The 11,975-nt window shown below is 69.0% G+C and overlaps 2 protein-coding genes across 2 annotated transcripts in view; one reads left to right on the top strand and one right to left on the bottom strand.

Annotated features, from left to right (window-relative positions):
• Window positions 1-787: 787 nt before the first annotated feature.
• On the top strand, window positions 788-5,113 carry TXNIP (thioredoxin interacting protein). The gene is made up of 8 exons (XM_082333234.1): window positions 788-1,242; window positions 2,267-2,339; window positions 2,445-2,592; window positions 2,927-3,029; window positions 3,170-3,426; window positions 3,534-3,690; window positions 3,808-3,956; window positions 4,079-5,113. The coding sequence occupies exons 1-8, from the start codon at window positions 993-995 to the stop codon at window positions 4,112-4,114; spliced, it is 1,173 nt and encodes a 390-aa protein (XP_082189360.1). The 5' UTR covers window positions 788-992; the 3' UTR covers window positions 4,115-5,113.
• Window positions 5,114-10,730: 5,617 nt separating this feature from the next.
• Window positions 10,731-11,975, bottom strand: part of POLR3GL (RNA polymerase III subunit GL) — a gene marked incomplete at its 5' end in the record, with an annotated part of 2,809 nt that continues 1,564 nt past the window's right edge. The window contains 5 exon segments of the mRNA XM_082333307.1: window positions 10,731-11,173; window positions 11,281-11,394; window positions 11,497-11,570; window positions 11,790-11,811; window positions 11,813-11,847. Coding sequence (XP_082189433.1) covers window positions 11,087-11,173; window positions 11,281-11,394; window positions 11,497-11,570; window positions 11,790-11,811; window positions 11,813-11,847 — 332 coding nt within the window. The 3' untranslated portion in view covers window positions 10,731-11,086.

Raw genomic sequence — 11,975 nt, forward strand, 5'->3', positions numbered from 1 at the left:
TTCTGGGAAAAGCCCCCAAAATACGGCGGGCGGGGAGGGGCCGCGGGTCCCCCATCACGGGGGGCTGTGGAACCCCCCCCCTGCCACCCCAGGAGGACGGAGAGAGGCCCCCAGGGTCAGGCTTCGATCCCCTACCCCAAATCCATCCTTTTTTTACCTCAAATAATGGGGAGGGGGGGCACGGGGGGGGGGGGGGCTGAGGGAACCCCCCAGGCGCCGGCTGAGGGGAGGCCAGGGGGGGCTGTGGAAATGCCCCCAGGCTGCCCTGGGTGGGGGGGACGAAAGAAGGGGTTTGAAAGCCCCCCGAGGGGTGAGGGGACCAGCAGAGGCCCGGTGAAGCCGCTCCCAGTTCAACCAGTACAGCAGGGCACAGCCCAGTAGGTCCCGAACTGGGCAGGGGGGCTCTCCCCCTCCCTCCCGGCTGAGAACATTACATCCCGTTCCCCGCTCGCCATTGGCCACCGCCGCCGCCCGTCCTCGCTTCCCATTGGCCTACCGCGCTGTCACTCCTCCCCCCTCACCGCCCCCCTGCCCCCCTCCTCTCCCCTGAACACGCTCGCCTCTCCTTCACACGCTGTCCACGCTCCGCACCCGGCGCGCTGATTGGACGGCGGGGCTGTAAACAAGGCAGCGGCGGCCAATGGGGGCGCTGATCACGCGAGTAGCACGCCTGGCCACGCGCCCTCGGCGTGGCGCTGCTGGCATCAACAGGCGCGGGCGGGGGGGCGGGCCGCGCGCCGAGGCTATAAAAGGCGGCGGCCGGCGGGGGCCGCTCTCAAAGCGTTGAGGGCAGCGAGCGGTGCGGGCCGGCCGTGACGCGGAGCAGCCCCGCCGTAGCCCTTTAACTCCGGGAAGCGAAGGGTTAACTCGCCCTTTTTGGCTGAAATTGACCTGTTTCAGAGGGGTTTTATCCTCTTCAGGGGGAAAAAAGACCCGCAGTTCCTGCCCTGTGCAGCCCCCTTGAAAGCGCTTCCCCCACACTCACCTCAGCCATGGTGATGTTCAAGAAGGTGAAGACCTTCCTGATGACCTTCAGCGAGCCCGAGAAGGTCTACTGCAGCGGGGAGAAGGTGGCCGGGCGCGTGTTGGTGGAGGTGGCCGAGGTGACTCGCGTCAGCGCCGTCAAGGTGCTGGCCTGCGGGGTGGCCAAAGTCAACTGGGCCAAGGGCCCCCAGCAGTGCAGGCAGGAGATGGAGTACCTGCGCTTCGAGGACGTCCTCACCCTGGAGGAGCAGCCCACGGGTGAGGCTCGGGGGCTGGGAGAAGGGAGTTGGGGGGCTAAAGGTGGTGGGGAGGAGGGGGCTTGTCCGGGGGCCGGCGGTTTTTCCGGCTGGTTGGGTCTCGGGAGGCTGGAGCGAGTCTCCGGTTGCGTCCCGTTGGGGTACGCGTTGACCGGGCTGGTTCTGGCACTGGTGTCGGGGCTCAGCGCCGGGACGGAAGCGGGATCAGCTGTTATCGGAGTCTTGGCAGAAATAAGGAAGAGCATTGAAACCTGCGAACAGGCGGAGGACAGCAGGGCTGGGCTAAGTCAAGTTCAAAGTTTGAAAGCTGAGGGCTGCTGAGCCCTAACTAGAGCCTAAACCAGAAGCCTGCCGGAGCGTACGGGAGCTGGCGTGGCTGGCGCGGCTCGCGGAACAGGCGGCGATGCCGTGTGCCCGCAGGGAGCGAGTACCGGGCTTGGCCTTGGCTGGGTGTCGGGAGGTGCCGCTGGATGGGTGCGGTGCCTGGGACGGGTGGTGGGCAGGGAGCGGCAAGCGCAGGTCTCGCCCCAGACAAGGAGCTTCGTCTCCTGGGCACGGACAACTCCCTTCAGCAGCCTCCTCCTCAGGCTGGCTCCAGGGAAGGCGAGAGACGGGGACTTGGCAAAGCGTCCCGGGAGATAACGGGGGTGAGGTGAAGTCTCGGAGATAAGGAGATAGCCGGGGAGAGAAGCGAGTACTTGGTACTCCCACGAAGTGGAGGCGGGGTGCGGCGAGGAGCGGTAAGAGGGGCCCGAGTGCATCAGGACAGGGCGTTCTGGCCTGGGGCGGGGATGTTGAAAGGAGAAGTGAGAGTAAGCGGCGCTTCCCTGCTTTGGGAAGACACCGAGTTCTCGCGCTGTTCGTGGGGGACAGGTGTAGGCGGCTCTCAGCAAACAGCTAACGCAGCTCCAGCCCGTGCGGCGCGCGGCTTCAGCAGCGCCTGTGTAAGCAGAACAGAGGATGAAGTTTAAGAACCAACCCGTGGAGCTGAAGCTGACGTTTCCCTTCCCCTTTTCTTTTCCCAGATGGGGACGGCTCTGTAATCCTGAGACCTGGGAACAAGTATGAGTACAAATTCGGATTCGAGCTTCCCCAGGGGTGAGTATGAGACGAACGCTGCCTCTTCAAAGAAAATTAAATCGGATTTCTAGGGAAAATTCTCCTGTTGCCGCAGATGGGCCTGACGAGTGTCTCTGTCCACAGGCCTCTGGGTACCACCTTCAAGGGCAAGTACGGCTGTGTGGATTACTGGGTGAAGGCCTTCCTGGAGCGCCCCTCCTTTCCCACCCAGGAGATAAAGAAGCGCTTCGAGGTGATGGATCTCGTGGACGTGAACACTCCGGAATTGCTGGTGGGTGCCGCCTTGCGCCGAGGGGTTTGGGCGTCGTGGGCGTTGGGGGAGAGAAAAGCCCGGGGTCGGTCAGTCCGACCTCTGTCACTAAGGCTCCCCTAATAGGCTTTATTGCTGAGCGTGGATTAAATGCTTAGTTCTTAAGAAGTCCCAGTTACTTCTAGAAATCGACACCAAGGCAGATGAAGCCAGGCGCTTGTTCTGCTTTCGCTTGGCGGCAGGACGCTCGAGCCTCGGGGGAACTCGAGCTCTTGTTGCAAACCAAGAGGAAGGAAGGAGCGGGCCGGGAGCGGCGGGCAGGTTTCGCCGGGGTAACAGTCTGCTTTCCCTGCAGTCCCCGGTCGCTGCCAAGAAGGAGAAGAAGGTGTCCTGTATGTTCATTCCCGACGGCCGCGTGTCAGTCAGCGCTCAGATCGACAGGAAAGGGTTTTGCGAAGGTACGAGCCTCTCCTCCCCTCTCGGAGGAGCGGGGCAGGGGGCGGCGGGACAAGCCTGGGGGATGTTAAACACCTCAAACAGGCTTCCCACAAGGAAAAAGTCGGGACCGTCCTAAACCCAAGCACGGTTCCCTCCCCAGGTGACGAGATCTGCATCAACGCCGACTTCGAGAACACGTGCTCCCGCATCGTGGTGCCCAAGGCGGCCATCATCGCCAAGCACACCTACCTGGCCAACGGGCAGACCAAGGTCTTCACCCAGAAACTCTCCTGCGTCCGAGGCAACCACATCATCTCGGGCACGTCCGACTCCTGGCGGGGCAAAACCATCCGCGTCAAGAAGCTCAAACCGTCCATCCTGGGCTGCAACATCCTGCGCGTCGAGTATTTCCTGCAGGTGAGCGGCTTGGGCTGCCGGTCGCTCTTCCTCGCTCGGTCGGCGCGTAAGCTGTGTCCCCTCCTGGTTCCCGACATCCCTTAAAATTCCGGTTCATGCCCTCGCAGATCTACGTCAGCGTCCCGGGCTCCAAGAAGATCATCTTGGAGCTGCCCCTCGTCATCGGCAGCCGCTCGGGCATCGGTAGCCGCAGCTCCAGCATGGCCAGTCAGACCAGTTCCGAAATGAGCTGGGTGGATCTGAACCTCCCCGATGCTCCGGAAGGTGAGAGAGGGGAGCGCAGCGGCACCGCCGTGACCCCCCCCACAATTTGGGGGGGGCCAAGAGGGGTCGCGGTGGGGGAACGCGGGAGAGCTGACGGGTCCCCGCCCTCCCTTGCAGCCCCCCCGTGCTACCTGGACATCGTTCCGGAGGACCACCGCCTGGAGAGCCCCACCACCCCGCTCCTGGACGACCCCGAGGGCTTCGACAGCCCCATCTTCATGTACGCCCCCGAGTTCAAGTTCATGCCGCCGCCCACCTACACGGAGGTGAGCTGCGGGGGCTTCGCTGGGCGGGGGCGGCAGCGCAGGCGAGCCGGCTCTGGCTTAAGCTTCGGTTTAGGCTTGGGACTAAGGCTCTAAGCCTCTAAACGGCCTCTTTGCTTCCTCAGGTGGACCCCTGCGTCGCCAACAACAACGTGCAGTGAGCGCCGAGTAAAAAACCGTTACTCTCCCGCTTTTTCTGGACTGGAGTGGGCCGCGAGGGACGCCCGGCAGCGGCCCGGCCCTGGGCCGGCGGCCCTGCCGCAGGAGGAGCGGCCGCTCGGCGGCTCCCGGCGCGGCTCTGCCGGGCGAGCGTGGCAGAGGTGATGGAAGTCTGCGAGTCTGTGTGTTCCCTCGCGTGCCGGCCCTGCCCCGAAACCTCGCTTGAAGCCGACGTCTTCCGAAAAAACCGGCCCAACCGCGGTGCTTACCTGGAGACTGGCAGGAGAGTCCCGGCGGAGCGGGGGGGCGCAGACCCTTGGGAGAGGCAGGTCCCAGCCTAAAAAGACTGAAAAAACCCAGATGTTGAGTCAGAAACGGCCGTCGCGGTGCCTTCAATCCGATCCGGCGTCCCGGGGGACGGGCGCGCGCACGCCTGTAGCTTTCGCATCCGAGCACGCACGCGGAGCTCCCGGCGGCTCGTTCCTCCGGCGGCGGCGTTGGCGCTTTTCCGAACGCCTTAAACACCCGAGCCGTCCTGCCGCCGCCCGAGCTCCCTCTCTCCGCCGCACCCGAGGGTGATGCGGAGACGGGGAGCGACGCCGCGGCGGCTCCGTCCACTGCCAGCCCCGCTCGGAGAAGCCGGCCCGCTCCGGTTCGCTCTAGAATTCCCTCGGGAGCTCCGCGTGTATTTCCTCAGCCCGCGGAAGCGTCGCTCCGGTGGGACGGGAAGAATCGCTAGCCCGCCCCGCGTGCTCTTGGTTTGTCGGTAGCCGCCGCGCCAGCCGCCCCCGCTCACCGCTGGCCTGGGGACTGGGGTCCCTGCGGAATTCCTCACCCGTTCCCGCTTTGCCGGGACGGGGCCGGCTCTTGCCAGCGCGGGGGGAAGGAGAAGGGCTGGCGATCCCGCCGGCGGCCTCGGACTGAGAGAGACTCCTTTTCTACTCTTTTGTATTGGGGGTTCGGGGGGGGGGGGAACCCGGGTGTTTTGGAGTTTTGTACTGGCGACGGCGCGCGCCGTGCGGCGCCGCCTTTGTAATAAAGAGACGCGCGGTGGTCGCGGAGCCCCTTGGCCGTGAACTTGGGGAAGGGGGTGGGTGGGAGGCGGGGGGCCGGGGGTCCTTTGCCCCTTTGCCGAGCCTTTTTCCCGGTGGAAAAGCGGCGCCGAGGGCTGGGAGGGGAAACAGGCACGCCGGGCGCTGCCCGGGGAGAGCGGGGTGGGAAATGCCCACCGCCTGCGGCACCGGCGGCGGCCCCCTGCGCCGGCCCTCGTTTGGGGGATGTGGGTGAAAGTTAACGGAAAAAAGGGGCCGGGGCGCTGCCGCGAGAACAGCCCCGACCTTGGCGCGGGCTCCTCACCCCTCCCCGACTTGGCAGCCGGTGCGCGGTGAGCCCCTGGCACGGCTCTGCCAGCACCGCAGCACCACGGGGGCTCCCGCTCCCCCACCGTGCAAACCCCCCGTGCCTCAGTTTCCCCGTCCTGCCAGAGCCGCTGACGCCCCTTCCAACCTCGCCGGGAGCCCCGTTCCCTGCTGCCTGCCGTTATCTCCCTGCTGCCGGCGCGGCACGGCACCGGCTCGGCACGTAGGGGCCTTATCGCCGGGAAGCCGGCGGCTCCGGCCGTGCCAGGCCAGCGCGGTTTGTCTGGCTGCACGCCTCGGGCCCCGCCGAGCCTGACCCCTGCGGGGCGAGCGGCGTCCCTGCCCGAGCCCCACCGCCGGCAACACCGGTGACGGGCCGGCGACGCCGCGGCGGGCTTAGCCCCGCTCTCATCCGTTTGCCCCAACCACCATGTTCCCCCCTGCCCTTGTCCCAGCTCCATCCCGGGAAAGCCACCGCGTCCCGGGAAAGTCACCGCGTCCCCGGCCCGGTGCCGCCAGGGGAACGCGCCCCGACGCCGCGGCCCGGCGATCCTCGCTCCCCGCAGCCCGCCCCAGCTGCTCCCATGGGGGCGAGGCTCTTGGGGACCCCCGCCCCCCCCAATCCCATTGTTCCGACTCCCCTCCGTGCCTCAGTTTCCCCTCCCGGCGGCACGCGCCGCGCGGCCGTCCCCGTGCCCGGCTGGCGGGGTGCCCGGGCCGCCCTCCAAGCGGGCCAAGGGTCAGCCCCGCTCCGGGCCAAGTATGGGCACAGGGCGCCGAGCCGGGGGCAGCGGCGCCCCGGAGACCCTACAATAACACACCCCCCCCCGGGAGACCCTACAATAACACCCCCCCCCCCCGCACGGCCCCGCCGGGGTGGCTGAACCCCCCCACCCCACCCACCCACGCTTTACAGCCCCAATTCAACAAACTGGGGTTACCGCACCCCCACCCCGCCCCGCGCCGCCGCCGCCGCCCCGGCGGGGACTTTGCGCTGGAGCGGCTCGGGAGCCTCCGCGTGGCCCCAGCACCGCGGGGCCGCATCCTGCCCCCCCCCCCGGCCTGCGTTCGGCCGCCGCCTGCGCTTACCTGGTTTTCCTCCTTCCCCCTGCCCAGGCCGCAGGCCGTTATTTCCAGCGAAACTGGGCCAAAAATGGTGGGTTTCTGGCAAAAAAACCAACACAAACAAAAAAGGGATTTTAGGTGCTGCCCCCCAGCGCAGGATCCGACCCCAGGGTGGGGGGCTGCCACCCGCGGCGGTGGGACCCCGGCGGCCCCGGGGCGAGGCGGAAGGAGGGATGGAGGCGGCGAGGGCCGCGCGGTGCCCGCCGGGGCGGGGGTCGACCCCGTGGAGTGGGGGCGCCCCCGGTGCGAGGCCCCCCAGCCCCGGCGGGACCCGGGCCCCCCGCGGCGCAGCGAGCTGGCCGCTCGCCCCGGCTCCTGGCGCGGGGCCTGCGCTGGCCCCGGCCTCGCTCGCCGGCCGCTGCCAACTCGGCCAAAGGTCCCCGGACCAAGGGTGGCACCGCGGGGGGACGAGGCGGGGGGCAACGGGGAGCGGCGAGCACCCCCGGGATGGGGCCGGGGTGCGGCGCAGCCGGGATCGGGGCGCGCTCTCTCTCGCGGGGTGGGGGGTGCTGGCAAAGCCCGGGGCGAAACGGCCGCCTCTCGCCCAGGGGACACGGGGACGCCCCCCGACGCTGGCGGGTCCCTGGCCCCAGCCCGCGCCCCCCCCGCCCCGGCCCCGCAGGCCCTGGCGCCCCGGGGACGCTGGGTGCAGCTCGGGGCGCTGCGGCCCCCCGGGGCCGACGGCACTTGTGGGGCGCAGCGGGGAGCCAGGCCCTGACCCTCCCCGTTAGGGCTGGGGGGGCGACGGGACTCCAGACCCCACAGCCCTGCACCCCCCAGGGCCGAAGCGTAGGGTGCCCCAACACAGGGGACCCCAAAACCGAGCCCCACCGGGGGCCTCCGCGCCCCCCTCCCGGCCTGGGGCGGTAAAAATAACCGCGGCGGCGCAGGGCGGCGCAGGGCGGCGCAGGGCGGCGAGCACGAGGAGGCCCACGCGCCGCCCGCGTGCACCGCGCCGCCGGGGAGGAAGAGGCCCCCACGCCGCCGGGGAAACCGAGGCACGAGCTCGGCCCGTGGCTGGCGGAGGGGGCAAAGCAAACCCGCGCCCCCCAACTCCTCTCCCGCGGGACGCGGGGGGCTCCCCCGGCCCCGGCCCGGAATCCCGGGGCTCTTCCCAGCCCCAAATTCCCCTTCCCGGGAGCTTTTTCCAGCCAGTTTTATTCCTGGAGGTGGGGCTGGATCCCTCCCGGCGCGGGGGCCCCGCTGCTGCCCACCCCGGATCGTTTCTTTGCCCCGCAGGAGCGCTGGGAGCTGTAACTAGGAAATCACCACCTCCTGGAGCACCGTGATGCCCGGCCGCCCTTGGGGACGCCTCTGTTTTCGGGGCGAAGGGCACCCGACAGCAAACAAGCCCCGGTTTTGCTGAGCTGCTGCTTTTGTTTGGGGTTTGTTGTTTGTTTTTTTTAGTTACCCAGGGATTAAGCAGCGCCACAACCAGGAACCCTGCCCGCGGGAGCGGCGCTCCCCGGCGCGTGAGGCTCACGTCAGCGGCCCCCGCCCGCCTCCGCCTCCAGAAAACACCTTCTGCCCCCCAAAACACACCTTCTGCCCCCCAAAACACCTTCTGCCCCCTAAAACACACCTTCTGCCCCTCAAAACCACCTTCTGCCCCTCAAAACCACCTTCTGCCCCCCCCAAAACCACCTTCTGCCCCCCAAAACCAGCTTCTGCCCCTCAAAACCACCTTCTGCCCCCCCCAAAACCACCTTCTGCCCCTCAAAACCACCTTCTGCCCCCCCCAAAACCACCTTCTGCCCCCCAAAACCACCTTCTGCCCCCCCCAAAACCACCTTCTGCCCCTCAAAACCACCTTCTGCCCCCCAAAACCACCTTCTGCCCCCCCAAACACCTTCTGCCCCCCAAAAACACACCTTCTGCCCCCCCCAAAACCACCTTCTGCCCCCCCCAAAACCACCTTCTGCCCCCCCCAAAACCACCTTCTGCCCCCCCCAAACCACCTTCTGCCCCCCAAAACCACCTTCTGCCCCTCAAAACCACCTTCTGCCCCCCCAAAACCACCTTCTGCCCCTCAAAACCACCTTCTGCCCCCCCCAAAACCACCTTCTGCCCCCCAAAACCTTCTGCCCCCCCCAAAACCACCTTCTGCCCCCCAAAACCTTCTGCCCCCCCCAAAACCACCTTCTGCCCCCCAAAACCACCTTCTGCCCCCCCCAAACCACCTTCTGCCCCCCCAAACCACCTTCTGCCCCCCAAAAAACACCTTCTGCCCCTCAAAAAACACCTTCTGCCCCCCCAAAAACACCTTCTGCCCCCCCCAAACACCTTCTGCCCTCCCAAAACAACACCTTCTGCCCCCCCCAAACCACCTTCTGCCCCCCCAAACCACCTTCTGCCCCCCAAAACCACCTTCTGCCCCCCCCAAACCACCTTCTGCCCCCCCCAAACCACCTTCTGCCCCCCCCAAAACCACCTTCTGCCCCCCCAAACCACCTTCTGCCCCCCAAAACCACCTTCTGCCCCCCCAAACCACCTTCTGCCCCCCCCAAAACCACCTTCTGCCCCCCCAAACACCTTCTGCCCCCCCCAGCGCCGCCCAGCAGCTTTTCTCGCTGCCGGGGCACGCAGCGAGTTTGGCAGGGCTCAGCCCAGCACCCTGAACCAGCCCCAACGGGGGGGGGGGGGGGGGGGTTCAGGGGGACCCACGGGAGGCCCAGGGGTTGGGGGGTTCAAACCCCGGGTGTTTGACCCTGCACCCAATGTTGCTGGAGCCCAGCAGCACAGGGGTTAATCCAGGCTGGGGAAACCCCGGGGGGGGGGGGGGGGGGGCGTTGGGGTCCCCCCGGACCTGCTCAGCCCCCCAAAACACCCAGAGCTGCTGCCCCCAGCCCGGGCACAACGGGGGGGGACAGGGCCATGGTGCCGCTGTATCCCCTGACTCCGGGAGCTGGGGATTTGCGCACCCTAAACCCCATCCCCGCCACCCAGCGGGTGCCACGTGCCCACCCCGCACGCGGCCGGGGCCGGCGGGGTGCCCGAGCGTGAGCCAAGATGGGTGCCGGGGCGGAAAATCGGGTGCCGGGGCGGAAAATCGGGTGCCGCCGGGCACCCGCCCCACCCGGCCGAGGCCAGGAGCCGGCCCCACACGTGTGGGGTGAAGGGACACCCCCCAAACAGCACCCCCCGCCCCCACGGGTGCACCCAGCCCCCCCCCACACCCATGGGTGCACCCAGACCCCCACCCCCCGGGGCAGGTCCCCCCCCCCTCTCCTCCAGCAACCCGACCAGAACAAGGTGTTGTTTACAATCGGCTCGGGAGACCCTACAACAACAACCGGCCCTGGCAAACAGCCCCACAAGGGCAAAGCCCCCCGTCCCCCCCCGGGGGCCCCCCCGTCCCCCCGCGGGCCCCCCCGTCCCCCCGTGGGCCCCCCCGTCCCCCCGCGGGCCCCCCCCGTCCCCCCGCGGGCCATGGCCGCCACCGAGCGGGAGGTGCAGAAATCAGCTTTAATCCACCCAAAAGGATTAAAACCCCCAAACGTTAAAAAGCTGCCGCAAAAAGGGGAGGGGGGGGGAGTTTGGGGGCCCCCCCCCGTCACCCCTAAAACCGCCTCCGAAAGGGACGATCCCCCCCCCACCCCCCCGCTGGCCTGGGGACAAGGCTGGGGGGTCCTGCCCCCCCCCGCAGGGGCTGGGGGACCCCCAGGGACCCCCCCAGGTTGGGGGGCAGCGGGGTAGCCCCATGTCCCCATGTGTGTCCCCCCCCCCCGCCAGCTGCCAGCACCCTGGGGTGCCCCAGCCCTGGGTGCCCCCCCCCCGCTCCGTCCCTGGAGCACAAGTGCCACCTGCAGGCGGGAGGGGGGACAGGGGACACCGGTGTCCCGGGGGGGGGGACAGGGGACCCCGGGGAGGGGACAGGGGACACCGGTGTCCGGGGGGGGGGGGGACAGGGGACACCGGTGTCCGGGGGGGGGGGGGGGCTGGCTGGTGACAGGGGACCCAGGCATCCAGAGACGGGGGGACAGGGGACCCCAGGGTCTGCAGGGTGGGTGACAGGGGACCCCGGTGTCCAGGGAGGGGGGACAGGGGACACCGGTGTCCCAGGGGGGGTGGCAGGGGCCCCAGGTGTCCAGGGAGGGGGGGGGACAGGGGACCCTGGTGTCCCGGGGCAGGGGCTGGCTGGTGACAGGGGACCCCGGGTTCCCAGGGGGGTGGCAGGGGCCCCAGGAGTCCAGAGACGGGGGGACAGGGGACCCCAGTGGCTGCAGGGTGGGTGACAGGGGACCCCGGTGTCTGGGGAGGGGGGACAGGGGACACCGGTGTCCCAGGGGGGTGGCAGGGGCCCCAGGAGTCCAGGGAGGGGGGACAGGGGACCTTGGTGTCCCGGGGCAGGGGCTGGCTGGTGACAGGGGACCCCGGGCTCCCAGGGGGGGTGGCAGGGGCCCCCAGCGTCTGCAGGGTGGGTGACAGGGGCCCCCCGCGTCCCAGCTGGTGAGGGGGCCCGCGGCGCCCCGGGGACTGGTGGCACTGGGGTCAGTAGACCGCCTCGTCCATGTTGTCATCGCTGTCGGCGCCGAAGTCCTCCCCGTTGTCGAAGTAGGACATGATGTAGTCGGTCTCCTGGGGACGGCGGGGACGCGGCCGGGCTCGGGGCGGCACCCCAGTGCGTCCCCCCCCGGCCACCACCCCAACTGGGACCCGCTGGGACCCACGGGCCCCCCCCCCACCTCTTCGTGCTCCTCCTCGTCGTACTCCTCTTCCTCCTCTTCCTTCCCTTCTTCTTCCTCCTCCTTCTCCTCTTCCTCCTCCGACGTCACCTCCTCCTCCTTCTTCTCCAGGCTCTGGGGGTTCAGGGGAGCCCCCCCAGCGTTAACGCGGGGGGGACCCCAAAATCCAGCGGGGCCCCCCCCGGGGGAGGGTGGCCGAGCCTTCGGCCTCGTTACCTCCAGCTTCTTAATGGCCTCCTCCTTGTCCAGCGTCACCCGCTGCTTGCACTTGGGGATGAGGATGGTGGTCCCTGCGGGGGGCAGAGTCCGGGCCCGTGGGGGGGACACAAGGGGGGGGGACACAAGGGGGGGGGGACACAAGGGGGGGGGGACACAAGGGGGGGGGGGACACAAGGGGGGGGGGGACACAAGGGGGGGGGGGGACACAAGGGGGGGGGGGACACAAGGGGGGGGGGGGGACACAAGGGGGGGGGGGGACACAAGGACAAGGGGGGGGGGACGACACTCACGGCCTTTCCGCAGCCGTCGCACCCCGGATCTTCAGCTCCCGCGGCAGCCGCCTCCAGTCTGGGGGGCAGAGCGAGGGGCTGGATCAGGCCCCCAGCCCCCCCGGTCCCTGTGACCCCCCCCCGGTCCCTGTGACCCCCCCCCGGTCCCCCTGTCCCCCCCCGGTCCCCCTGTCCCCCCCCGGTCCC

Source organism: Platalea leucorodia, assembly GCF_965183815.1.
Source record: "Platalea leucorodia genome assembly, chromosome: 24".
Taxonomy (NCBI): Eukaryota; Metazoa; Chordata; class Aves; order Pelecaniformes; family Threskiornithidae; genus Platalea; species Platalea leucorodia.